Source organism: Oncorhynchus tshawytscha, linkage group LG05 (assembly GCF_018296145.1).
Source record: "Oncorhynchus tshawytscha isolate Ot180627B linkage group LG05, Otsh_v2.0, whole genome shotgun sequence".
Lineage (NCBI taxonomy): Eukaryota > Metazoa > Chordata > Actinopteri > Salmoniformes > Salmonidae > Oncorhynchus > Oncorhynchus tshawytscha.
Window position 1 is genome coordinate 79,384,826 of NC_056433.1, and position 26,562 is coordinate 79,411,387.

General features: G+C 46.4%; 2 protein-coding genes across 3 annotated transcripts in view; one reads left to right on the plus strand and one right to left on the minus strand.

Moving 5' to 3' along the window:
* Window positions 1-7,482: 7,482 nt before the first annotated feature.
* trmt1l (tRNA methyltransferase 1-like) lies at window positions 7,483-17,640 on the minus strand. The gene is made up of 15 exons (XM_042322446.1): window positions 17,527-17,640; window positions 16,688-16,825; window positions 16,471-16,533; window positions 16,258-16,371; window positions 15,399-15,469; window positions 14,923-15,079; window positions 14,488-14,608; window positions 14,056-14,388; window positions 10,544-10,756; window positions 9,829-10,019; window positions 9,617-9,695; window positions 9,342-9,505; window positions 9,193-9,255; window positions 8,550-8,676; window positions 7,483-8,302 (listed from the first exon to the last, which is right to left on the minus strand). Exons 1-15 carry the CDS (start codon window positions 17,585-17,587, stop codon window positions 8,110-8,112), a joined length of 2,088 nt encoding a protein of 695 aa, XP_042178380.1. The 5' UTR covers window positions 17,588-17,640; the 3' UTR covers window positions 7,483-8,109.
* A 655-nt stretch (window positions 17,641-18,295) lies between these two features.
* swt1 (SWT1 RNA endoribonuclease homolog) overlaps window positions 18,296-26,562 on the plus strand; it is a 35,153-nt gene continuing 26,886 nt past the window's right edge. The window contains exons 1-12 of one of the 2 annotated variants that reach the window (XR_002953663.2): window positions 18,296-18,377; window positions 19,000-19,092; window positions 19,205-20,515; window positions 20,595-20,724; window positions 20,920-21,024; window positions 22,053-22,244; window positions 22,626-22,719; window positions 23,045-23,432; window positions 24,125-24,263; window positions 25,403-25,551; window positions 25,780-25,934; window positions 26,134-26,236. Coding sequence is in view for 1 of the 2 variants with exons in the window: in XM_024422342.2 (XP_024278110.1) it covers window positions 19,015-19,092; window positions 19,205-20,515; window positions 20,595-20,724; window positions 20,920-21,024; window positions 22,053-22,244; window positions 22,626-22,719; window positions 23,045-23,432; window positions 24,125-24,263; window positions 25,403-25,551; window positions 25,780-25,934; window positions 26,090-26,236 (2,888 nt within the window). In the remaining variant the exon portion in view is untranslated. Of the gene's footprint in view, window positions 18,378-18,999; window positions 19,093-19,204; window positions 20,516-20,594; window positions 20,725-20,919; window positions 21,025-22,052; window positions 22,245-22,625; window positions 22,720-23,044; window positions 23,433-24,124; window positions 24,264-25,402; window positions 25,552-25,779; window positions 25,935-26,089; window positions 26,237-26,562 lie in introns of both variants that reach the window. The other variant, XM_024422342.2, reaches the window with a different exon arrangement.

Below are 26,562 nucleotides of genomic sequence, written 5' to 3' on the forward strand. Positions count from 1 at the left end.
CCCCGCAGCCCGACCTCCGCAGCCCCCCAAGATATATATTATTAAAAGTAAAAATTCTTAAAATTCTAGTAAAAATCTCAGTCTCATGGAAAAATGTATAGAATAGCAAGAAATATGCTCAGAGATTCTGGACAATCCTTGTCCGGAAGGGAAACTTTTATCTTAAAAAATAAGGATTTTGTTGCATTATTTTAGCTTAAAATGTAAATTTTGCGTCATTTTTTAATGATCAATTATTACTCATTTCCATGTGATTTATTTCCTGAGAAACTCTCAAAAAAAGCGTTAACTTTTCTATTATTTGTCAACTTTCTTTCTCCTTGCATTATTGGGAAGGGCTGTTTACCAAGCATGAGAAAAAAAATATTGCATTTTATTTGCCTTGTCAACTCAGTCACTGAACAAACGTTTTAATCACTGTTCTGCAACATGTGATGAAACAATGCTGTGCTAGACCTAAGGGATAATGTTTGCTTTATAAATGTTATTTTATGTTCTAAATCTAGAAAAACATGCCAAAATGCTAACGGAATTACCCCTGGAGCATTTAATGGTGCTATAAAACAACACACAGTGCTATAAATCCTCACTCGGACCTTACGTGGGCCCGTTATACTGCGCTAAGCCAACGCCCTATGCATTCTCCCCCGAAATTCTTTTAGCTTCAAGCCAGGAGGCTCTACTTTTATTTTTGGCAAAATGATAACATCAGTCTAAGTTGTAGGCCTATGGAAAATACTATAGACCTTCTAGTTAACACAACCAGAGACAGCTAGTTATGGGAGCAGCTGCCTTATCCAACTCCCCACAACTAAAAAGCCTACTATGTGCCTGAGCAATCCTTCCTCCCCTCATCCTTCCTTAGGGACATACATTAATGTATTTTATGTGTGTTTTCACTGTCTCCTCCTCCTCCCTAGCGCCTGTCTCTGAACCATAGGACCCCAGGGAACCATACACTACAGCTACAGTGCCTTCAGAAAGTATTCATAACCTTTGCCTTTTTCCACATTATGTAGTGTTACAGCCTTAATTCATGATTGTGGACTTCAGGAAACAGCAGAGGGAACACCCCCCTATCCACATCGATGGGACAGTAGTGGAGAGGGTAGTAAGTTTTAAGTTCCTCGGCGTACACATCACAGACAAACTGAATTGGTCCACCCACACAGACAGCATCGTGAAGAAGGCGCAGCAGTGCCTCTTCAACCTCAGGAGGCTGAAGAAATTCGGCTTGTCACCAAAAGCACTCACAAACTTCTACAGATGCACAATCGAGAGCATCCTGTCGGGCTGTATCACCGTCTGGTACGGCAACTGCTCCGCCCACAACCGTAAGGCTCTCCAGAAGGTAGTGAGGTCTGCACAACGCATCACCGGGGGCAAACTACCTGCCCTCCAGGACATCTACACCACCCGATGTCACAGGAAGGCCATAAAGATCATCAAGGACAACAACCACCCGAGCCACTGCCTGTTCACCCCGCTATCATCCAGAAGGCGAGGTCAGTACAGGTGCATCAAAGCTGGGACCGAGAGACTGAAAAACAGCTTCTATCTCAAGGCCATCAGACTGTTAAACAGCCACCACTAACATTGAGTGGCTGCTGCCAACACACTGACTCAACTCCAGCCACTTTAATAATGGGAATTGATGGGAATTGATGTAAAATATATCACTAGCCACTTTAAACAATGCTACTTAATATAATGTTTACATACCCTACATTATTCATCTCATATGTATACGTATATACTGTACTCTATATCATCTACTGCATCTTTATGTAATACATGTATCACTAGCCACTTTAAACTATGCCACTTTGTTTACATACCCTACATTACTCATCTCATATGTATATACTGTACTCGATACCATCTACTGCATCTTGCCTATGCCGCTCTCTACCATCACTCATTCATATATCTTTATGTACATACTCTTTATTCTTTATCCCTTTACACTTGTGTGTATACGGTAGTAGTTTTGGAATTGTTAGTTAGATTACTCGTTGGTTATTACTGCATTGTCGGAACTAGAAGCACAAGCATTTCGTTACACTCGCATTAACATCTGCTAACCATGTGTATGTGACAAATACATTTGATTTGATTTCAAAGTGGATTTCTCCCCTACATCTACACACAATATGCCATAATGACAAAGTGAAAACATGTTTTTAGAAATATTCCCACATTTAAATACAGAAATATCTCATTTACATAAGTATTCACACCACTGCGTCAATGCATGTTTGAATCCCCTTTGGCAGCAATTACTCCTGTGAGTCTTTCTGGGAAAGTCTGTAAGAGCTTTGCACACCTGTATTGTACAATATTTGCACATTATTCTTTTAAAAATTCTTCAAGCTCTGTCAAGTTGGTTGTTGATCATTGCTAGATAGCCATTTTAAGTCTTGCCATAGATTTTCAAGCCGATATAAGTCGAAATTGTAACTAGGCCACTCAAGAACATACAATGGCATCTTGGTAAGCAACTCCAGTTTTATCTTTGGTCTTGTGTTTTAGGTTATCGTCCTGCTGAAATGTGAATTCATCTCCCAGTGTCTGGTAGGAAGCAGACTGGACCAGGATTTGGCTTTGCTAAGCTCCATTCTGTTGAATTTTTATCCTGGAAAAACTCCCATGTCCTTAACAATACAAGCATACCCATAACACCATGCTGCCACCACTACACTATGCTTGAAAATATGTAGGGTGGTACTTGGTAATGTGTTGTATTGGATTTACTAAAAAGGAAAAAAGTTATTTGCTTTGCCACATTCTTTGCAGTATTACATTTGTGCCTTGTTGCAGACAGAATGCACGTTTTGGAATATTTTGTACTCAAATCAAATCCCATTTTATTTGTCACATGCGTCAAAAACAACAGGTGTATAACTTACAGTGAAATGTTTACTTACAAGCCCTTAACCAACTATGTAGTTTAAAGAAAATAGAGTTAAGAAAATATTTACTAAATAAACTAAAGTAAAAAATAAATAATAAATAACACCATAAGATAAAAAATAATGAGGCTATATACAGGAGGTACCGGTACCGCGTCAGTGTGCGGGGGTACAGGTTGGTCGAGGTAATTTGTACATGTAGGTCGGGGTGAAGTGACTATGCATAGATAATAAATAGCGAGTAACAGCAAGGTAAAAACAAAGGGGGGCAATGCAAATAATCTGGGTGGCCATTTGATTAATTGTTCAGCAGTCTTTTGGCTTGGAGATAGAAGCTGTTAAGGAGCCTTTTGGACCTAGACTTGGTGCTCCGATATCGCTTGTACCGGGCTGCACGCACTACCCTCTGTAGCACCTTGCGGTCAGATGCCGAGCAGTTGCCATACCAGGCATTGATGCAACCGGCCAGGATGCTCTTGATGGTGCAGCTGTAGAACTTTTAGAGGATCTGGGGACCCATGCCAAATCTTTTCAGTCTCCTCAGGTGGAAAAGGTGTTGTCGTGCCCTCTTCACGACTTTCTCTGTGTGTTTGGACCATGATAGTTTGTTGGGAATGTGGACACAAATTAACTTGAAACTCTCAACCCGTTCCACTACAGCCCCATCGATGTGAATGGGGGCGTGTTCGGCCCTCCTTTTCCTGTAGTCCACAATTATCTCCTTTGTCTTGCTCACGTTGTGGGAGAGATTGTTGTCCTAGCACCACACTGCCAGGTCTCTGACGTACCCTATAGGCTGTCTCATCGTTGTCGGTGATCAGGCCTACCACCGTTGTGTCGTCAGCAAACTTAATGATGGTGTTGGAGTCGTGCTTGGCCATGCAGTCGTGGGTGAACAGGGAGTACAGGAGGGGACTAAGCACGCACCCCTGAAGTGCCCCTGTTTTGAGGATGAGCGTGGCAGATGTGTTGGTGCCTACTCTTACCACCTGGGGGCAGCCCGTCAGGAATTCCAGGATCCAGTTACAGAGGGAGGTGTTTAGTCCCAAATTCCTTAGCTTAGCGATGAGCTTTGAGGGGACTATGGTGTTGAACGCTGAGCTGTAGTCAACGAACAGCATTCTCACATAGGTGTTCCTTTTGTCCAGGTGGGAAAGGGCAGTGTGGAGTGCGATTGAGATTGTGTCATCTGTGGATCTGTCGGGGCAGTATGCGAACTAGGGTCTAGGGTTTCCGGGAGGATGATGTTGATGTGAGCCATGACCAGCCTGACCATGACCAGCCTTTCAAAGCACTTCATGGCTACCGATGTGAGTGCTACGGGGCGGTAGTCATTTAGGCAGGTTTCTTGGGCACAGGGAGTATGGTGGTCTGCTTGAAACATGTAGGTATTACAGACTCGGTCAGGGAGAGGTTGAAAATGTTAGTGAAGACACTTGCCAGTTGGTCCACGCATGCTCTGAGTACATGTCCTGGTAATCCATCTGGCCCAGCGGCCTTGTGAATGTTGACCTGTTTAAAGGTCTTGCTCACATCGGCAGCGTGTTCACACAGTCGTCCGGAACAGCTGGTGCTCTCATGCACGCTTCAGTGTTGCTTGCCTCGAAGCGAGCATATAAAGCATTTAGCCCATCTGGTAGGCTCACATCACTGGGCAGCTTGCAGCTGAGTTTCCCTTTGTAATCAGTAATAGTTTTCAAGCCCAGGCCACATCTCCCGAACATCAGAGCAGGTGCAGTAGGAGTCAATCTTAGCCCTGTATTGACGCTTTGCCTGTTTGATCGTTCATCTGAGGGCATAGTGGGATTTCTTATAAGTGTCCGGATTAGTGCCCTGCTCCTTGAAAGCTGTAGCCTTTAGCTCGGTGCGGAGGTTGCCTGTAATCCATGGCTTCTGGTCGGGAAATGTACGTACGGTCACTGTGGGGACGTCGTTTCGTAGATGTATTTATTGATGAAGCCGGTGACTGAGGTGATATACTTGTGAATGCCATTGGATGAATCCCGGAACATATTCCTGTCTGTGCTGCAAAACAGTCCTGTAGCGTAGCATCCTCGTCATCTGACCTCTTCCGTATTGAGCGAGTCACTGGTACTGCCTGCTTTAGTTTTTGCTTGTAAGCAGGAACCAGGATAGAATTATGGTCAGATTTTCCAAATGGAGGGCCAGGGAGAGCTTTGTATGCATCTCTGTGTGTGGAGTAAAGGTGGTCTAGAGATTTTTTCCTCTGGTTGCACATGTGACATGCTGGTAGAAATGAGGTAAAATGATTTAAGTTTGCCTGCATTAAAGTCCCCGGCCACCAGGTGTGCCGCTTCTGGATGAGCGTTTTCTTGTTTGTTTATGGCCTTATACAGCTTGTTGAGTGCGGTAAATAGACGGCTACGAAAAATGTAGATGAGGTACTCTACCTTAGGCGAGCAATACCTCGAGACTACCTTAATATTAGACATCGGACACCAGCTGTTATTGACAAATAGACACACACCCCCACCCCTCCTCCAGAATTTAAGTGACCGACTTAGGCCTACAGATTTTCAACAAAACACAATAAATATTGGCTGACTTCACATATTACTTTTTTAGTCATAACAGAAATGTATCATTATTTGAGGCATTTTTTTCGTTCGTACGTCTTACTGGACGTAGCTGTTCTATTCTGCCGTTGGACAGGGTGTACAGGCTTCCTTCTTTTAACTCTGTTAATTATTGTGAAGTAACTAAAATGTTGTTGATCCATCCTCAGTTTTCTCCTATCGCAGCCATTAAACTGTTTTAAATCCCGATTGGTCTCGTGGTGAAATCCCTGAGCGGTTTCCTTCCTCTCCGGCAACTGAGTTAGGAAGGACGCCTGTATCTTTGTAGTGACTGGGTGTATTGATACACCATCCAAAGTGTTATTAATAACTTCACCATATTCAAAGGGATATTCAATGTCTGCTTTTTATTTTTTTTACCCATGTACCAATAGGTACTCTTCTTTGCGAGGCATTGGAAAACGTCCCTGGTCTTTGTGTTTGAAATTCACTGGTCGACTGAGGGATAATTGTATGTGTGGGGTACAGAGATGATGTTACACATTATTATTGCACACAATGTGATTCCATGCCACTTAATAAGCACATTTTTTACTCCTGAACTTACACTATAAATACAAAAGTATGTGGCCACCCCTTCCAATTAGTGGATTCGGCTATTTCAGCCACACCCGTTGCTGATATGTGTATAAAATCAAGCACACCGCCATGCAATCTCCATAGACAAACAGCCACACACAAGCCTAAGATCCCCATGCGCAATGCCAAGCATTGGCTGGAGTGGTGTAAAGCTCTCTGCCATCGGACTCTGAAAAAGTGGAAACGTGTTCTCTGGAGTGATGAATCACACTTCACCATCTCGCAGTCCAACGGACGAATCTGGACTTGGCGGATACCAGGAGAACGCTACCTGCCTGAATGCATTGTGCCGACTATAAAGTTTGTTGGACGAGGAATAATGTTCTGGGACTGTTTTTCATGGGTCGGGCTTGGCCCCTTAGTTCCAGTGAAGGGAAATCTTAACTCTACAGCATACAATGACATTCTAGATGATTCTGTGCTTCTAATTTTGTGGCAACAGTTTGGGGAAGGCCCTTTCCTGTTTCAGCATGACAATGCCCCCGTGCAGAAAGCTAGGTCCATACAGAAATGGTCTATCAAGATCGGTGTTGAAGAATCTGACTGGCCTGCACAGAGCCCTGACCTCAACCCCATCAAACACCTTTGGTATGAATTGGAATGCCGACTGCGAGCTAGGCCTAATCGCCCCAACATAAGTGCCCGACCTCATTAATGCTCTTGTGGCTGAATGGAAGCATGTCCCAGCAGCAGTGTTCCAACATCGAGTGGAAAGTCTTCCCAGAATTGTTGAGGCTGTTAGAGCAGCAAACGGGGGACCAACTCCATATTAATGCCCATGATTTTGGAATGAGATGTTCGACAAGCAGGTGTCCATATACTTTTGGTCATGTAGTATATTTAGGCTTGCCATAACAAAGGAGTTGAATACATTTCAGCTTTTCATTTTTAATTAATTTCTAAACATTTCCCCAATATGGGTGTTGTGTGTAGGCCAGTGACACAAAGTCTAAATTGAATCCATTGTATTCAGTGGCCATTTTGGATACAGTATTTCTCCTTGGTGTGACCTGAGGTCTTAGAGCCAAAGGGAATGACTCCATTTCCAAAGGGCAGCTTAGAATTTCACCAGTGAAACACACACACACATATATACACACACACGTGTGTGTGTTTCACTGATGATATCCAGGGTGAAATTCAGCATCTGACCCCATCTAAATAACACCTTCCAGACAGTTCCTCCTCTCAGAAAAGCTTCAGAGAGTGACTGTACTGTGTTCACTTGGCTGTAGATGCTGGGATTATGGTAAGGACACAGCTACAAGGTTGACTCCTGCAGAAGTCCCAAAACATGTCAGAACCTGTCTCAGTAAAAAATTATGTAAATCAGGGGAATCACTGGGAGGAATGTGAATGTCCATAACTTAAAACGCACATTTACACAGTTGGGCTTCAGGCTTTGCAACAATATTTTATTACCTTTTACCCAGAGTAAAAATGTACATAATAGTTTAAAAAAAGATGAAAACGGCCACCATTTAAGATGAACTCAGAAAATAAAATTGTAAAGTAATTATTCACAAGAATAAAATAAATATGAGTCAATGAGCAGAATAGAGGCTATTATCTGTCTGCATTTAACCAATACTTCAGCTCTATTGGAAAAGCAGAACTCTATTAATCTAGAAGCATTGTGAGAGAACATTTACAAAGTACCAGTGATGAATGAAATCAAGAGGAAAATACAAATCAGTGCAGAGTGAGCCACTCTTTACAACCAGTGTCCCTGCACAGAGAGAAAATGCCACCCTATTACCTATAGTGTACTACTATGGGCCCTGGTCAAAAGTAGTGCACTATATGGGGAATAGGGTTATGGGCCCTGGTCTAAAGTAGTGCACTATATGGGGAATAGGGTTATGGGCCCTGGTCTAAAGTAGTGCACTATATAGGGAATAGGGTTATGGGCCCTGGTCTAAGGTAGTGTACTATATAGGGAATAGGGTGGCATTTGAGACATATGTCACCTCTGAGAGGGAGAGAAGAGGTGATGAGGCCTTGATTCTACCCAGGGTGGGTCACTCCATAGCCCGTACCGTCTCCTCTGGGTTTTGGGTTGCCGTGGTGTTGGTGTAGGTGGGCACGCTGTATTTGGTGAGCACTGACTTGAACTGGTCCAGCGTGGCGTCGGTCCGCACCCCTGTTGGGTCAAAGTGGGTGCGGCTCACTCTGAAGCCCGCCTCCGTCAAGTACTGCAGGAACCTATTCAACCTGGAGAGAGGGAGATGGATTGATGAGAGGAAATAGAACATGCATTTACATTGAGATCTTTTGTGTAATAAGACTGTAATAACAGAATATATCCACTAAACCTGATTTAGAACCACAGAGCTCTAAAAGGTGGAAGGTAGAAACACTGTGGCAACCCTCACATGTTTGAGAATACTGCTACCCCCCCGGAAACTGATGCGTTTTGACCTCAGGAAATCTTAGTGACATAGTGTTAGGGTTCACTCACTTGGGCATGTTCATGCCTCTGATGCTGTGGCGGTGAATACCGTAGTAGAACGCTGGGTGCTCCAGAGACCCGTCTGATTTCAGCTTCTTCACCACGTTACCTGGCTCATCTCCTGTCTTTCTCTTCCCTGTGTTAAAGTAACATCACATCAACATATTGAATAACATTACTACAACATGGCATGGCTAATGTTGTAGACCGGAGAAGGAGCTAATGTTGTAGACCGGAGAAGGAGCTAATGTTGTAGACCGGAGAAGGAGCTAATGTTGTAGACCGGAGAAGGAGCTAATGTTGTAGACCGGAGAAGGAGCTAATGTTGTAGACCGGAGAAGGAGCTAATGTTGTAGACCGGAGAAGGAGCTAATGTTGTAGACCGGAGAAGGAGCTAATGTTGTAGACCGGAGAAGGAGCTAATGTTGTAGACCGGAGAAGGAGCTAATGTTGTAGACCGGAGAAGGAGCTAATGTTGTAGACCGGAGAAGGAGCTAATGTTGTAGACCGGAGAAGGAGCTAATGTTGTAGACCGGAGAAGGAGCTAATGTTGTAGACCAGAGAAGGAGCTAATGTTGTAGACCGGAGAAGGAGCTAATGTTGTAGACAGGTGAAGGTCCCTCTCTTTATAACAGAATGTGTGTCTTGTTACCTGAGTGGTCAGCGGTGCCCGACTCCTCCACCTTCTGTACCTTGATGACTACACCACATTCCACTGGAGAGTAAACATGCAACATGTCAATAGAATCCCTTCACCACCCGCCCCCTCCACATAGACACACCCACGACCCTGGAGATTACCTTGGTTGATGAGTGCAGTGGGCCCGTGAACAGAGGACTTGAGAGTTGTGCACTCTGACTCACAGATCAGAGTCTTGACCAGAGGCTGAATATCCTCCATACTGTGCTGCACCGCTGCAAACAACATCCTCCTCAGGAACCCGGAGTTAAACAGAGGACCAGACCTGGGAGGGAAAAACATACGTAGGTTACAGTTAAACACTTAAAGATGGAGGCCAGAACTACTTCACTGGTTCAAATATTGTATATCACCCAATATATGCAAAAAGTTCTACCATAGCGGTCCCAGCTCCACCGCTGTCTTGCCAGGCATGCTTCCATGACAGTTGCAGGGCAGTTGTCTGTACAGGTTTTCTGTAGGGGGAAAAGTGAAAATCCTAACTACAGAGTGATTTCAAATTCCCCTCCACATGTACCGTCCTCTCTCCCTATCAGAAACCCCTGAACCATTTCCAGACTTACCCTCTACTCTACTTAACCTTCTTACCCTCCACCATGCTCCCCAGTTTGAGGAACACCCTCTCCTCACACCACTGGCAGTGGATGAGCTGTCTGATCCTCTTGGCTGACTCGTCGGCCTGGGTGGGACCCCTGAGGACTCTGACGACCACCAGGACAAAGTGTTCCACAGCCACCGCCAGCAACACTTCTATGCCCTTATTACAGCGTGCTGCCGCCCTGAAAGCAATACACGCATGAGACAGATGCATGAAATACTACACACTGAAACACACACACACACACACACACACTGAAGCATACATCCCACACACACACGTTACACTTTCACTGCCAACAGCATCTCAAAGCCACCCCAAAGAAAAACACACAAGTTAAACAAAGACATACACAATGAAAATGTTACACAGTCACACACAGCAATTCAGTGGTAAATAAGCTGAGAGTATTTCACCTACCTGGATACAGTGACCAGCACCATGCATGCAGCCAGCTCCTTGTAGTATTTCACCTACCTGGATACAGTGACCAGCACCATGCATGCAGCCAGCTCCTTGTAGTATTTCACCTACCTGGATACAGTGACCAGCACCATGCATGCAGCCAGCTCCTTGTAGTATTTCACCTACCTGGCTACAGTGACCAGCACCATGCATGCAGCCAGCTCCTTGTAGTATTTCACCTACCTGGCTACAGTGACCAGCACCATGCATGCAGCCAGGTCCTTGTAGTATGTCACCTACCTGGCTACAGTGGCCAGCACCATGCGTGCAGCCAGCTCCTTGTAGTACTCTGTGCGGACTATATTCGAGCCATAGTGGCGCATCGTAACGTTCAGGGACTTAGAGTAGAGGGAGCCCGTGTCCGTGGACGTCACAGAGATGATGCCCAGGTTCCGGATGTTCCGGAAAGCAGAGTCCAGATAATTGACAGCCGTGCCGAACGGGTCCAGGTGTCTGAGGGGGTCACCATGGAAACAGAGGTTGGTTTGTGTTCGGCTTGATGGATAATGTGAAGCGTCTATAGAACACACTGCTGGCCATCATATACTGTAAATAGGGTTATTGAATGATAAGGCTCTGAAGCCTTTGAGACTGAGTGATTGTTAGACAAATGTCAAGTCAAACGATAGAGGAGAAAAAGGGGAAAGAAAGGTGGTGACATTTCTCGCTACAGAGCTGCACCCCCATCAATAAGACGTTCCCTCCCCATCTCCTCCCACCCCCCCATCAATAAGACCTTCCCTCCCCATCTCCTCCCACCCCCCATCAATAAGACCTTCCCTCCCCATCTCCTCCCACCCCCATCAATAAGACCTTCCCTCCCCATCTCCTCCCACCCCCCATCAATAAGACCTTCCCTCCCCATCTCCTCCCACCCCTCCATCAATAAGACCTTCCCTCCCCATCTCCTAACACACCCCCATCAATAAGACGTTCCCTCCCCATCTCCTCCCACCCCCATCAATAAGACGTTCCCTCCCCATCTCCTCCCCCCATCAATAAGACGTTCCCTCCCCATCTCCTCCCCATCTCCCCTCCCACCCCCATCAATAAGACCTTCCCTCCCCATCTCCTCCCACACCCCCATCAATAAGACGTTCCCTCCCCATCTCCTCCCCCCCCATCAATAAGACGTTCCCTCCCCATCTCCTCCCACCCCATCTCCTAACTCCCCCCATCAATAAGACGTTCCCTCCCTAACTCCCCCCATCAATAATACGTTCCCTCCCCAACACTCCCCCATCAATAAGACCTTCCCTCCCCATCTCCTCCCACACACCCCCATCAATAACACGTTCCCTCCCCATCTCCTCCCACCCCCATCAATAAGACGTTCCCTCCCCATCTCCTCCCACCCCCCATCAATAAGACGTTCCCTCCCTAACTCCCCCATCAATAATACGTTCCCTCCCCATCTCCTCCCACCCCCCATCAATAAGACGTTCCCTCCCCATCTCCTAACACACCCCCATCAATAAGACGTTCCCTCCCCATCTCCTCCCACCCCCATCAATAAGACCTTCCCTCCCCATCTCCTCCCACCCCCATCAATAAGACCTTCCCTCCCCATCTCCTCCCACCCCCATCAATAAGACCTTCCCTCCCCATCTCCTCCCACCCCCATCAATAAGACCTTCCCTCCCCATCTCCTCCCACCCCCCATCAATAAGACGTTCCCTCCCCATCTCCTAACACACCCCCATCAATAAGACGTTCCCTCCCCATCTCCTCCCCATCTCCTCCCACCCCCATCAATAAGACGTTCCCTCCCCATCTCCTCCCCCTATCAATAAGACGTTCCCTCCCCATCTCCTCCCCATCTCCTCCCACCCCCATCAATAAGACCTTCCCTCCCCATCTCCTCCCACACCCCCATCAATAAGACGTTCCCTCCCCATCTCCTCCCACCCCCCATCAATAAGACGTTCCCTCCCCATCTCCTCCCACCCCATCTCCTAACTCCCCCCATCAATAAGACGTTCCCTCCCTAACTCCCCCCATCAATAATACGTTCCCTCCCCAACACTCCCCCCATCAATAAGACCTTCCCTCCCCATCTCCTCCCACACCCCCATCAATAACACGTTCCCTCCCCATCTCCTCCCACCCCCATCAATAAGACGTTCCCTCCCCATCTCCTCCCACCCCCCATCAATAAGACGTTCCCTCCCCATCTCCTCCCACCCCATCTCCTAACTCCCCCCATCAATAAGACGTTCCCTCCCTAACTCCCCCCATCAATAATACGTTCCCTCCCCAACACCCCCATCAATAAGACGTTCCCTCCTTAACTCCCCCCATCAATAAGACGTTCCCTCCCTAACTCCCCCCATCAATAATACGTTCCCTTCCCAACTCCCCCCAATCAATAAGACGTTCCTTCCCAACTCCCCCAATCAATAAGACGTTCCCTTCCCAACTCCCCCAATCAATAAGACGTTCCCTCCCTAACTCCTCCCCCATCAATAATACGTTCCCTCCCCAACTCCTCCCACCCCCATCAATAAGACGTTCCCTCCCCAACTCCTCCCACCCCCCATCAATAAGATGTTCCCTCCCTAACTCCTCCCACCCCCACCAATAAGACTTTCCCTCCCTAACTCCTCCAACCCCCATCAATAAGACGTTCCCTCCCTAACTCCTCCCACCCCCATCAATAAGACGTTCCCTCCCTAACTCCTCCCACCCCCATCAATAAGACGTTCCCTCCCTAACTCCTCCCACCCCCATCAATAAGACGTTCCCTCCCCAACTCCCCCATCAATAAGACGTTCCCTCCCCAACTCCCCCCATCAATAAGACGTTCCCTCCCCAACTCCTCCCCCACCCCATCAATAAGACGTTCCCTCCCTAACTCCTCCCACCCCCATCAATAAGACGTTCCCTCCCTAACTCCTCCCCCATCAATAAGACGTTCCCCACCTAACTCCTCCCCCACCCCATCAATAAGACGTTCCCTCCCTAACTCCTCCCCCATCAATAAGAGATTCCCCACCTAACTCCTCCCCCACCCCATCAATAAGACGTTCCCTCCCTAACTCCTCCCACCCCCATCAATAAGACGTTCCCCCTAACTCCTCCCCCATCAATAAGACGTTCCCCCTAACTCCTCCCTCCACCCCATCAATAAGACGCGTTCCCTCCCTAACTCCTCCCACCCCCATCAATAAGACGTTCCCCCTAACTAACTCCTCCCACCCCCATCAATAAGACGTTCCCCCTAACTCCTCCCACCCCCATCAATAAGACGTTCCCCCTAACTCCTCCCACCCCCGATCAATAAGACGTTCCCCCTAACTCCTCCCACCCCCATCAATAAGACGTTCCCCCTAACTCCTCCCACCCCCATCAATAAGACGTTCCCCCTAACTCCTCCCACCCCCATCAATAAGACGTTCCCTACCTAACTCCTCCCCCATCAATAAGACGTTCCCCACCTAACTCCTCCCCCATCAAGACGTTCCCCACCTAACTCCCCACCCCATCAATAAAACGTTCCCTCCCTAACTCCTCCCCCACCCCATCAATAAGACGTTCCCTCCCTAACTCCTCCCCCCACCCCATCAATGAGACGTTCCCTCCCTAACTCCTCCCCCATCAATAAGACGTTCCCTCCCTAACTCCTCCCCCCACCCCATCAATAAGACGTTCCCTCCCTAACTCCTCCCCCACCCCATCAATAAGACGTTCCCTCCCTAACTCCTCCCACCCCCCAGCAATAAGACATTCCCTCCCCAGCTCCTCCTACTCACATGTAGTCAAAAGACCTCAGGTGCATGATAACGTTGGCATCCATCTTGGCGACCTCCACGGTAGCGATGGGCACCCCGTCCACATCCCCCGCCCCCCCGTCAGGGACCCGGGATGACCCCCGCGACCCCTCCACCCGGATGTGGTTGAGGTTGCAGTTCTCGCGGATCATCTTGACACACACTTCATTGATGTCGGTTATGGTCACCTTGACGGCGTTCCTCAGGTGCTTGGCCCACTGGAGTCCCATAATGCCTGTGGCTCCAAACGCATCCAGACTCTCCAACGGGTTCCTCTCCTCAGCCAGGACCGCCAGGGAACAGAATACGAGCTGCCTGTAACACACACACACACACACCAACACTTTCAGTCACTCACTGTTCTTTTACGAAACCAAATGAAATGTAACATTGTTGAAGAGGATATTGTTTGACCTGTTGGTCTTCATCTTGCGGTTGAAGTAGGTGTCAGTCTTCTGTGGGGTCGTATGGTTGGGCATGAGCTGAACATTGGTCCCCAGCTCTTTCATTATCTCATAGGCCTGTCCAGACGGAGCTGTCAACCAATGAGAAAAAGGCTACATTTTCAACTGTGTATAGAAGGGTTGTGTTTTGGTCAAGGTTGAGTATTTACATTTAACTAGCCAAGTCAGTTAAGAACAAACTGCCTTGTTCAGGGGCAGAGCGACAGATTTTTACCTTGTCAGCTCGGGGATTTGATCTACCAACCTTTCGGTTACTGGCCCAACACTCTAACCACTAGGCTACCTGCTGCCTCTAGTATAAATCAATCAATCAAATGTATTTATTGTCAAAGTGGTAGACAGAAACTTTGGTTTCGTGTTTCGCTTAAGGTTGGTGAGAGTTCACCTGGCTCCTCAAAGGGCACATCAGAGCTGCCTGAGTAGCTGGCCTCAGTCTCTCCCTTGTTGACGTGGCGTTTCAGGTGACTGATCATGTCCGTCTTGCGGGCGATGGTGACTGAACACACTACACAGTGGTAATGTGCCACCAGCCTGCCTGGAGCCTGGGGGAGAACACATACACACACGGTCATGATAGTACCATGCTTCATACACACACACACACACACACACACACACACAACACACACACACACACACACACACACACACACACACACACACACACACACACACACACACACACACACACACACACACACACACACACACACACACACACTTACCATAGTACCATGCTTCGTACAGTAACTTTCATGCAATTAGAGTTGATTTGGAAAGAAAAAATAAAGACATTGTGGAGACAAGTGGCCCTCAGTCATTTCTGGTGTTGGTTATCAGGTGTGATGGACAGAGTCTCACCTGGTCTCCATTGGGGCTTGGGCTGGGCCTCAGCTGTCTGCAGGGCAGGTGACAGATGCACATCTTCTGACCTGTGGGTGGAGGGGGGTCAGAGGTTATTGTAGGTCATCATCAGGGAACATCGTACTACCAGTTGATGCCATATCCCTTGAAAACCTTCCCATAACTGTACTGCTGCTAGCACGGAGGTATCATTTAACTCCAGTTACACTTCACTGACTGTCATATTATTCACTGTCAATCTTTACCAGTGATTGCTTAGGAATAGGAAGCCTAAATCTATACAAGTAACACAACTCACTCAATGACTTTCCTAAAGCATTTCTGCTCACATCCGGCAGATAGTCTAGCAGTTAAGAGTGTTGGGCCAGTAACCAAAAGGTCGCTGGTTCGAATCTCCGAGCCAACTAGGTGAAAAAGATGTGCCCTTGAGCAAGGCACCTTAACCCTAATTGCTCTGGATAAGAGAGTCTCCTAAATAACTAAAGTATAAATATAAAATACATCCTACTTGGCAAACACTAGTTCACTTAAATGATGTGGAATAGACATTAAATTGACATATGTGCCCAGTGGGATAGCTCTGACTACCATTCATATGGAACTTGGTAAGTACTGATCCTCTCACTATCCAAGAACCTGTTAACACCTACATAGAGCTGAGTCGACCAAGCCATGTGCTAACGGCAGAGACTCAGCAGGTGGGAAGACAACAACATCAGTTCCTGTGTGTGTGTGTGTGTGTGTGTGTGTGTGTGTGTGTGTGTGTGTGTGTGTGTGTGTGTGTGTGTGTGTGTGTGTACATGCATACTGTAGTAGACAGTATAGCAATATAATCTTTGTATGGTGATGATGGTACCTTCAAACTCCACATAGACCTTCCAGTGGAGGTTCTGGAGGTGGCGTCGTAGCTTGTGGCTGTAGCAGGCCTTAAACTTCTCCTCAGGGCATAGTGGACACGCCTTCCTCCCAGCTGTGGAAAACAGAGATAGAGCAAAGAGATTGGAACTAGTAAATACAAAAGCATAGGAGGGAAGACTATTTATATACTTTTTAAGAAAGATTATCTTGCCTCCGTTTAGGTCGGTCAGCACCTCCAGGCCCTCTAGTTTGGTCTGGATAGAGATGTGTCTATCTGTAACATTAGTATTGAAAGGATCATTAAACAAAATCCTATTATCGTAGTCATACTCATCATCTAGAATCAAAGGCAACTGAAAGCATTCAAATAATGTATGTGTACTGGACTCATTTCTGGGTCCATATACAGTGAATGGTGTTCTTATTACCACTGGTTGTGGTTGATGGTTTGGCATCATTGTCCCCTGCCAGTGCCTCAGTCTTCCCCACAGTACTACTGGCTGAAGATGCATCATCCTCAGCAGGCTGTCTCTCTTCTGGGACCAGTGTGTCTGAGACTCCACCACCTAATGGACAAGTTTAGACTGGACTAGATCAGAATATCATGCCCCAAATGATTCATAGACATTTCAAATATTTATAGTGGGAAATAATGAATTGTGTGTTTTTCACAAGATTTGTTGAGTCACAGAACTTAGTGATGCTCATAGCCTCCTAGACAACATCAATGTTAAAAGGTTACCTGTTTTCTAAATGAGAAACATGCACTGGACTATTCCTATGTGATTTTCCTTCGTATTTTTTAAATTGTCTTTGGGGAAGGGGGGGTGGGGGCAATATAGATTGTCAGAATTAAATGTGCGGTGCGATGATGTACGTAGGGTTGGGTTCGAAATTGTGAACCGCTGCAACCCCTACGGTCCTATTGCGGAGCTCCGTGACCAGACCATTGCTACGTAAAATATAAAACGAGGACAAATGTTGATCGAAGTATTTAATCAATACAATGTGAAGACAGTTCGATAAATGTAGGTTATTTGTAATAGCTACGTTTTTCACGGCAGCTTATTTCCTGTTGTCAAGATTATTTACTACTAGGTCCCATGGTGGAGCTCCGTGGTGAGGCCCTCATTTACTTCAGCAGTTAAAAAGTCGAAATCAATGCCTATTTACCTCATAATAAGGATGCTGGATGTATATTGTATTGTGTATAAATTAATATTGTCTTTAGTTTTCACTAAAATATAGACAGTCGTAGTTTTCGAACCTTTTATATCGACGTCCTCCTGGTGTAGTTGTTCGGCGTCTGCTTCCTTGAGCTCCGCCATTTTACTAAAGTAGAGAGAAATACGCAGGCTATGCTTTTTACTCCCCCTACGCAAATTGCGTAAACCTTCATTTTAATCACTTTTTATTATTTGAAGACAACATTTTTGCAAGAAATAACGAAATAATAATTATAGAATAGGATAACAAAATGAGAACATCTAAGATGTCTGGGTTAAATATATACATTAACTTTCTACGCAATCACTTGATTGTCCTTAAAGGGGCAATCAGCAGTTGCTACATACATTTTTGGATATACATTAATGATATGTACCTATAGATTAAAAAAAATATATATAACTTATATATACCTAATTAGCATAGTTTAACGGTCTTACCCCATCACAACTCAAAATATTTACATTGTTTAACTCCAATGTTGGTAAACAAAGTAAATGTAAACAAACACTGTATAGCCTCAAAACATGGTTAAACTATAATACTAATATAATGGATGGTCAGTTCTTGCAACCATAGCTTGGTCTATGAATATGACAGCGGTTGCATTTCTCCAGCCCCATCCCTCAACTTTTAACTGAAACAGAGTGGTAGGTTTGATTTGCTATTGTTTCAACTGATTAGCCCTTTAAACAAAACATGAGAAATATATTATGAAGAATCTACTATCTTTTATATTAACCTTTGTCCACTATATAAAAATTAAAATTTCTGAACCGTCAAATATGTAAGTCTAGAAACTACACATCCCATGATCCTCCAGAACCTCTGTTTCCGTTCAATCTGACGTGTACGGATGTTTTCTGACAGTGGTCTATTCAGTAGCCCAAGGTAAGCGTGATTGTAGGGCTTTAGCAAACCGTCTTATTATCTAATTTAAATGCATTTGTCAATGAAAGTTTCTCACATTTTGATAAAACCAGTGTTGTGCACACATTCAGTAAGTTCATTATGAGTGTCGTGGGTATATCACACGAGATGATGTTGATTTGGAACAATTGCTAGCTCGCTAACCTAGATAGGCTCTCCTAACGTTAGTAACTGGAACTCTACTGTAACTGACAGTTCATTCTAAGATAGCTGTGAATATTCAATAACCTTGATTTTACTGGGTATGTATTCATTTAGCTACATTCACATAACTCTATTTGAGCACTTAGCCTCATGTTTCTTCTCCATGCTTCCCTACAAATTACATTCAGACTGTATTGTATCACTGCGAGTTTCAGGGGAACATTGCGTAAGTAGCTAGCCAATGAGAGAACTTGAAGTATCTCTCAGGGATATGAAGTATCTCCGTGAGGTCAAAACATTGACTCCAGTCTCCATTGGAAGTTGGATTCAGAGATGACATGTTTTGTATTTTTCTTTGAATGAAGGATTCTGTTATAAGAAGAGAACATCTCAGCTGCTATTTTGTTCATTTACTGTATAGGTTTCTCTTATTTAACAGGGATTTTCTACCAAGATGTCAAAGAAGTCCAAGAAGAAGAAGAAGCAGAAGAAGGAGAAGGAGACAAATAAGTTATCTTTTTCTTCCAGTGAGGTGAGGAGTTTGCTGACATTTATTGTGACCTCAGAGTCTTCTCTTACATCTCTTGCTAGGAGTGTTAACCAAGGCTAAAAGTGTTTTTTGTTTGTTTTTGTCTTTAATCAAGCATTCGTCACAGAAGGAAAAGGGCACCAAGAAACGCAGTCGTGCAGAGGGGACGCACCGTGGCAGCTGTTCTGCAGAGGAGAAACGGGGGAGAGAGAAAAGAGTTAGCCACTCCACCCCAGGGAACAGTGCAGCAGGGAGCAGTCATGAGAAAGACCGGGAGTTCAAAAAAGCTCTCTACAGACTGGAGAAAACAAAGTCGCAGGGTGCAGCCGAGGGAAAAAACGCCTGTCCTCTTGGAACCCCTCCTCAGGACAGCTCTGTGAGGAAGAGTTGCCCCAGCCAGGATGGGTCGGCTACCACCGGGGTCAAGACCGCAGAAAGGGTGTCTTCCAAACCAGTCAGCAGTCTGAGCGCGAATAAGACCCAGTCCCAAAATGTGGAGAAGATCCTTACGTTCCAGGGAAGCTCCAGTAAGCCATCTGACAAGAGCCCCTCCAAAACAGCCTCGAGCAGACTGACGACCAGTCCCAGGTCCCTCATGGCCCAGCTGAAGGAGCAGAGGAAGACGCTGGTGAAAAGGAGATCCAGACCTGAGGAGAAGCCTGGCATTGGGAAGGACCACACCTCCCAAGGTAGGACCTACCAGGACCCCCAACTGTCCCTGTCACTGGCTGAAGAGATGAGGGAGAAGAGGAGGAAGCTAGTGAAGAGGAGATCTGAAGAAGAAAAGGAGGATGTTTTAAAGGCTAAACGGGACAAGAGTGGAGCAAAATCCTATAGTCTTCCCTCTAACAACACCACCACCACAAAGCAGTCCTCCACCTCTACTAAAAACGCTACCTTTGAGAAAATCTCAAACACAGAAAGACATAGGCCTACCACCCAAAAGCAGAGGAATGTCTCTGATCTGTCCAAAACATCAGCAACATCTAAGTCCACGTGTGCCGAGGTACAGATGCCGCTACCCAAACCTCAGCTGCCTCTCAATTTTAAGATCCCAAAGAAGTCCAAACTTGTGCCACTGCCAGTTAATAGAGCCATCTGGGGGGGTGACCAGGAGGATGATAACGACAATAAGCCCATCAGTGCTAGAGTGAAGGTGGTGTCTCCTGCTTCTAGGCTTTCTCACCAGACAGGAAGTGCGTCCAAGCTTTGGACACCAAGGAGTGTGTCCAAATCTCTGAACTCCAAAGACGGTGTGTCTGCTGCTGTGAACAGAAACAAGCAGCACAAATGTGAAACGGTTCCAGAATCTTCCAAAGGTTCTAAAGAATTACGGCCCAGGTCAGCTCAGGGGATGACATCACCACCCTGTAACAGAACAACTTCCCCTGAAGATTATATAGAAGTCTATGATAATGACCAAGAGGTAGGTTTCTCAACATCATGACCAATTATTGATATAGGTGTGTCTCTAAGCTTGCATTAAGTGTGTGTGTCTTTGTTAGATGCAGCTGGTGGAGGAGCTGCATCTGGCCCGCAGTGAGAAGAGGCTAGAGCTGAATGTGGTGGAGATCTATGGAGAACTCACCAGCATGGACATCGACCCATCAGAGGAGGGCATCACATTCACACTCAGTGAGAGAACCACCACTAACAACCCCTCCACACATACAAGCCAAACAATTACACAGAGGCACTATGCCGTGACCCAAGTGTTTTAATAGAAGGTGTTTAAGACATTAGGTTTGTCCCGTCAGTGCCTTCCACCTCAGTATGCACATAAGGCCATTGGAGACGGACTCAGTATTAAAATCCTGCTCACCTGTGTAGGTAAAGAGGAGGATCTTCAGCAGGATCTGATCATTGTCCTGGACACCAACATCTTTCTCAGTCACCTAGACTTTGTCAAGAAGATGAGGTCACACGGCCTTGGAGGTGTGTGGAAGGGACACTGTTTAAAAAATGACTAGATTAAATAAATACTGCTACCCCAATTACAATCACTCATAGAACACAATTCTCCTTTTGATCAACTCTCTCCATCTCCCTGCGCCTCCTCAACCTTCCCCTATTCCCCCTCTGTCTCCCCTCTCCTCCTCCCTTCTTCATCAACCTTCTCCTATTCCCCCTCCATCTCCCCTCTCCTCCTCCCTTCTTCCTCAACCTTCCCCTATCCCACCTCCATCTCCCCTCTCCTCCTCCCTTCTTCCTCAACCTTCCCCTATCCCACCTCCATCTCCCCTCTCCTCCTCCCTTCTTCATCAACCATCTCCTATTCCCCCTCCATCTCCCTCTCCTCCTCCCTTCTTCCTCAACCTTCCCTATCCCCCTCCATCTCCCTCTCCTCCTCCCTTCTTCCTCAACCTTCCCTATCCCCTCTCCATCTCCCCTCTCCTCCTCCCTTCTTCCTCAACCTTCCCTATTCCCCCTCCATCTCCCCTCTCCTCCTCCCTTCTTCCTCAACCTTCCCTATCCCCCTCCATCTCCCCTCTCCTCCTCCCTTCTTCCTCAACCTTCTCCTATTCCCCCTCCATCTCCCCTCTCCTCCTCCCTTCTTCCTCAACCTTCCCCTAACCCCCTCCATCTCCCCTCTCCTCCTCCCTTCTTCCTCAACCTTCCCCTATCCCCCTCCATCTCCCCTCTCCTCCTCCCTTCTTCCTCAACCTTCCCCTATCCCCCTCCATCTCCCCTCTCCTCCCTTCTTCCTCAACCTTCTCCTATTCCCCCTCCATCTCCCTTCTCCTCCTCCCTTCTTTCTAAACCTTCTCCTCCTCCCTTCTTCCTCAACCTTCCCCTCTCCCCCTTTTCTTCTCTTCCCCCCACCTCTCCTGCCATCCTCCCAAACCTCTCCTCCTCCTCCCCCACTTCTCTTTGTTCTCCACCACTTTTCCTCGTTCTCCACCACTTTTCCTCATCTCTCCACCCTCATCTGTCCTCCCCCACCTCTCCCTCCTCTCCCTCAGCTCTAGGTCTCCCCACAGTGCTCGTACCCTGGGTGGTACTACAGGAGCTAGACTCTCTGAAGAACAGGAAGAGGCTGTCCAGCTCTGTAGCCCACCTGGCCACACCTGCCGTTCATTACATCTACACCTGCCTGAAGAGCCAGGAGCCTCGACTCTGGGGCCAGTCCATGCAGCAGGCCTCTCAGAGCAGCCGTGAGTCCTATGTATTCCCTCCATTGGCACGGACTGAACAATAGTTCCTCTGGACTGCCACCTGCTGGCAATAGCAGCACAGTGCTATTTCAACTCGGTGCATGCAGCATCAGAAAACGACTTGTTTCAATGACGAGCAGAGTCGCGCTAGTTGAATCTCTCCCTTTCTGCAGAACCTCTGCTAAACTCTGTTTTACCTGTCGGCAGTAACTAGCAGGTTCACCTCTCTGTCTTCAGTGCTGAGCTGATGGTCATGACGCATGTCTCCCGTTCTCTCTCTCTCAATTTAATTGACTTTATTGACATGGCAAGTTATTTCTTACATTGTCAAATTATACATATCAAAAAATATATATTTATCTCTCTCGCTCTCTCTGACAGAGGGACTCAATGCTGAGAATAATGACGACAGAGTGCTGCAGTGCTGCCTGCAATACCAGAGTCTTTACCCAGAGGGTGCTCTCATCCTTTGCACGTGAGTCCACTCCCACCCCCCTGCTGCAGTGTGTCTGCCTGTCTTTCCTCTGCAGATACACGCAGGAAAGGTTTGACAGTGTGTGTGCGTGCCTGTCTGGAGATAGTTCTGTATGTGATATGGTGCTGTTTGAAAGCGATACTGCTTGTCATCAGTATTCACTTCTTCATTTCACAAAGACTTCCTTTACAAGAGGCCTCACACTATCTGGTCACACACACACACACACACTCTCACACTTACTCACTCTGTCTCACTGTGTGTGACGTGCATTTGTAGCAATATCTTTCTGTCTGGTTGATTTTGATTGTGTATGTGTCCACAGTAATGATAAGAACCTGTGTAGTAAGGCCTTGCTGAGTGGGGTGAAGGCCTTCGGTAAGGCTGACCTGTTGGAGGAGGTAGACAGGCTCAAAATGCCTGGTGTCCACAACCTGACCCCTGTCAGCACACAGACACAAACCCTCACCTGCACCCCGAGCCAGACCCGTGACCACCAGAAACCCAGCCCCTTCCCAGGCCGGCAGCAGAATGAACAGAGCAGGAGTGATGGAGGGAAAGAGAGAGAAATGGAAGAGAAGAGAAAGAAGGCTGCAGAAGAGGCCCGGGAGCTGAGCAGCTGTGTGTCAGTACTGGAGGACTGTCTGAAAGAGGCGCTCTCTCAGGTGCTGGAGATTGAGATGAAGGCAGCCTATGAAGAACTGTGGACAGAGGTAAACTCCACAATCTTCTGGTCAATTCCAAATCAGCCAATCGGCTGTGTCCAGATTCTCCGCCTTTTGCACAATCCCTGTCATAGATTTTACTATGATGGAAACTCCCTCCAGCCGTTGCCTACCCCAGTCCCATGCTTTTCAATCCATGATAGGGAGGGTGCAAGTGCACACTTCAGGAAAAGTGTGGAGAATCGGGATGCAGCCTTGGCCTCTGAAAGGAATCAGCAGATTGGTAGATGTGGAATTGTGCTCAGTGTTTCCCCTCTGACTTTGTTCAGCAGTAGTAGTGAGGGGGTGGGTGTCATATTTATTGCTGTGGTCCCAACAATTTAGCATTAAAGGTGACTCTAAAATGGCAAAAGACATTCAACAATAAATTCCTATTGGGCGAAACATATTCCAAAACAAGTGCAAGTTTTTATAGTCACAAGATGTAGTCATTGTGTGTAAGGATATATATGGAAATACTGTCAAATAGAAGATGACATTCTCTACTGTCACCTAACATGAACATTCTATCTCAAATATAAAATGCTTGGGAATAGAGCCCCCCCCCCCCAAAAGAAAATGTTCCTCAGCGTCCAGAAACATGGATGGGAGTGTATATACAGAGAGGAAGCTTGAACTACGTAAAGTGATCAGATGTTAGTTATCATTTTGTAACCTACATTTTTGTTTGGAAATGATAGATCGTATATCTGAAACCGCCCTGGACTCTTGAAGACCTTCTGCAGTGTTTCAAGAAACACTGGATCTCTGTTTTTGGCAACATTGTCCCTCGAAATCTGCAGCAATCCCTGGAAAACCTTCACAACTACTTCTTCTCAGGTGAGAAACCATGACATCACTGTCAGATTACAGCTCTCTCAAAATGCAATCAATATCCCTCTTTGGGAACTACAAATGTAGTCTCAGTTTCTGAGACTTATGTTTTTGTTATACATTGTCCAAATAAACTAAATAATGGGGGAAAAAACACTAAAATGTTGTGTGTACTTTGAACACTTTGATGGAAACTAGTACATTTGCATGCTAAAAATAAATAGTGATATCCCTTAAAATGGGCCCAGTGAACTCTGCTGCAAATAGAGTTCTCCCTGGCTAAAGCACAGTGCTATACTGCCTACACCAGCGCTCCTACTGCTCTACAGAACTATATTCAGAATTAGGCTCTGCAGAGAAGAGTGTCAGAAGCAAAATGCTGACTGAGTGGTTAACTGCAGTAGCCATACTAAACATGCTGCTCAGTGTTGCCATGGCTCTGTTTGTCGTTGTATTACATCAGCAGCTGTAGTGTGAGTGTGTGTTCCCCTGTTCATCATACTCTCTCTAGCATGACCCCTCCCTATTCTAATCTTGGGTGGACCAGCCAGGACTCTTAGAGAGTTGAGAGGAAGGGAGGGATGAACGGTAGCTATCAAAGAATCCAGAAGTGGAAACTACTGCAGTGTGTTACTGTTTGTGTTTAGTGTTTGTGCGTGTGTGTGTGTAGGTGGATGTGCACGGAAGGGAAGTGACATCGGTATAAACAAAGTTAAATAACTACTGTACTGTCACAAACCTGGTTTTAATCAGGACAAACTGGCTCTAACTACTGTACTTCTTCTGGTTAAATAACTATTCTCCAAACTGGCTCTGGTTAAATACATATACTGGCTCTGGTTAAATAACTACTGTACTGTCAGGACAAACTGGCTCTGGTTAAATAACTACTGTACTGTCAGGACAAACTGGCTCTGGTTAAATAACTACTGTACTGTCAGGACAAACTGGCTCTGGTTAAATAACTACTGTACTGTCAGGACAAACTGTGGGGTTGCTTACAATTGGCTTCTGTGTTTCTCATTGACGTATGTGCGTGCGTGACTACATGTGATTGTGTGTGTGTGTGTGTGTGTGTGTGTGTGTGTCTGGTTATGTGTGTACAAAGTGTGTGTGTACTCTGACGTTCTGGTCTCTCTCCTTAGGTAAATCAGTAGAGCATAGCTCTACAGTGCTGGCTCTGTATGAGGCTAGAGACCTGCTGCAGGCCTTTGGCTGCAGGTCAGACTATGATGGGCGTGTCCAACCAGCCCTCGCCTCCCTGAACACCCTGCTGCAGAGGATACTCCCTCAGGTACGCTGCCTGGAGCTCATTCAGGACTGCAACGTCACATGGTGGCAAATCCCTTTTCTTTATGTTTTGTACCCACGTTGTTCAAACTTATTTGTATAGTATTCTTGTGTGTTTCTTAAAATCTTTTACAGTTTTACCGTTGAGCTCTCGTCTAAAGAGACATTCCAATGTTTGTGCTTGTTTACAAATGGCAAATAAATGTAACTTAAAGTTGATCTTGGTATGTAGCCAGAGAAAGTCTCAGAGGAGACCCACACCAGTGACGGTGACACTCTCATGGCAGAGGAGGAGGAGGAGGAGAAACAGACCACGCCTGCTCGGGTGTCACACCAGGAAGTGTGGGTGATGTTTGAGAACATCTGGAACAATGTGTGTGGGATCAGGTGAGCAGATGATCCGGAGTTCATGTTTAGGACCTGTGGAGAAGGTCCATAGTTGGGAAGGCAGGGTCCTAAATACTAGTATTTCTAACATGCATTCTAAAGACTGTGCCTGTTAAAGGGTATGTTAGTATAAGAGGTCATTGTGCTTTGTTCAGCTCTGCTGTTTTCGCCGCTCTCCGCTTTGACCCGGGCGCCATAGAAACCAACCAGCCAGTAGAGGGTCCTCCCCTTCCCCAGGACGCCATCTCCTGTCTGCACAGACTATCTACTGCTGTCAGACAACTGCTACAGGCCTTTACCAGGTCAGTTATACCATACTGTACTCCCTCCATTCTGACAGTACAGTAGTTCTCTCCTGTCTGTCTGCACAAGCTATCCACTGCTGTCAGAGAACTGCTACATGCCTTTACCAGGTGAGATACCTCACATATCTCTCACCTTAAACACCTGCAAACCTTGTAACTCTTAGGACCAGGACTGGTGACCACTACCACCCCAAACTTAGCCTTACCATATTCAATGACGCTGAATCACCCACCTGTTCCAGACTAAGGATGTGTTTGAAGGAGCGATTGCATATTGCCCAGAAATGGGACAAGCGTGATGTCGTCACAGTAGAGCTCCTGTC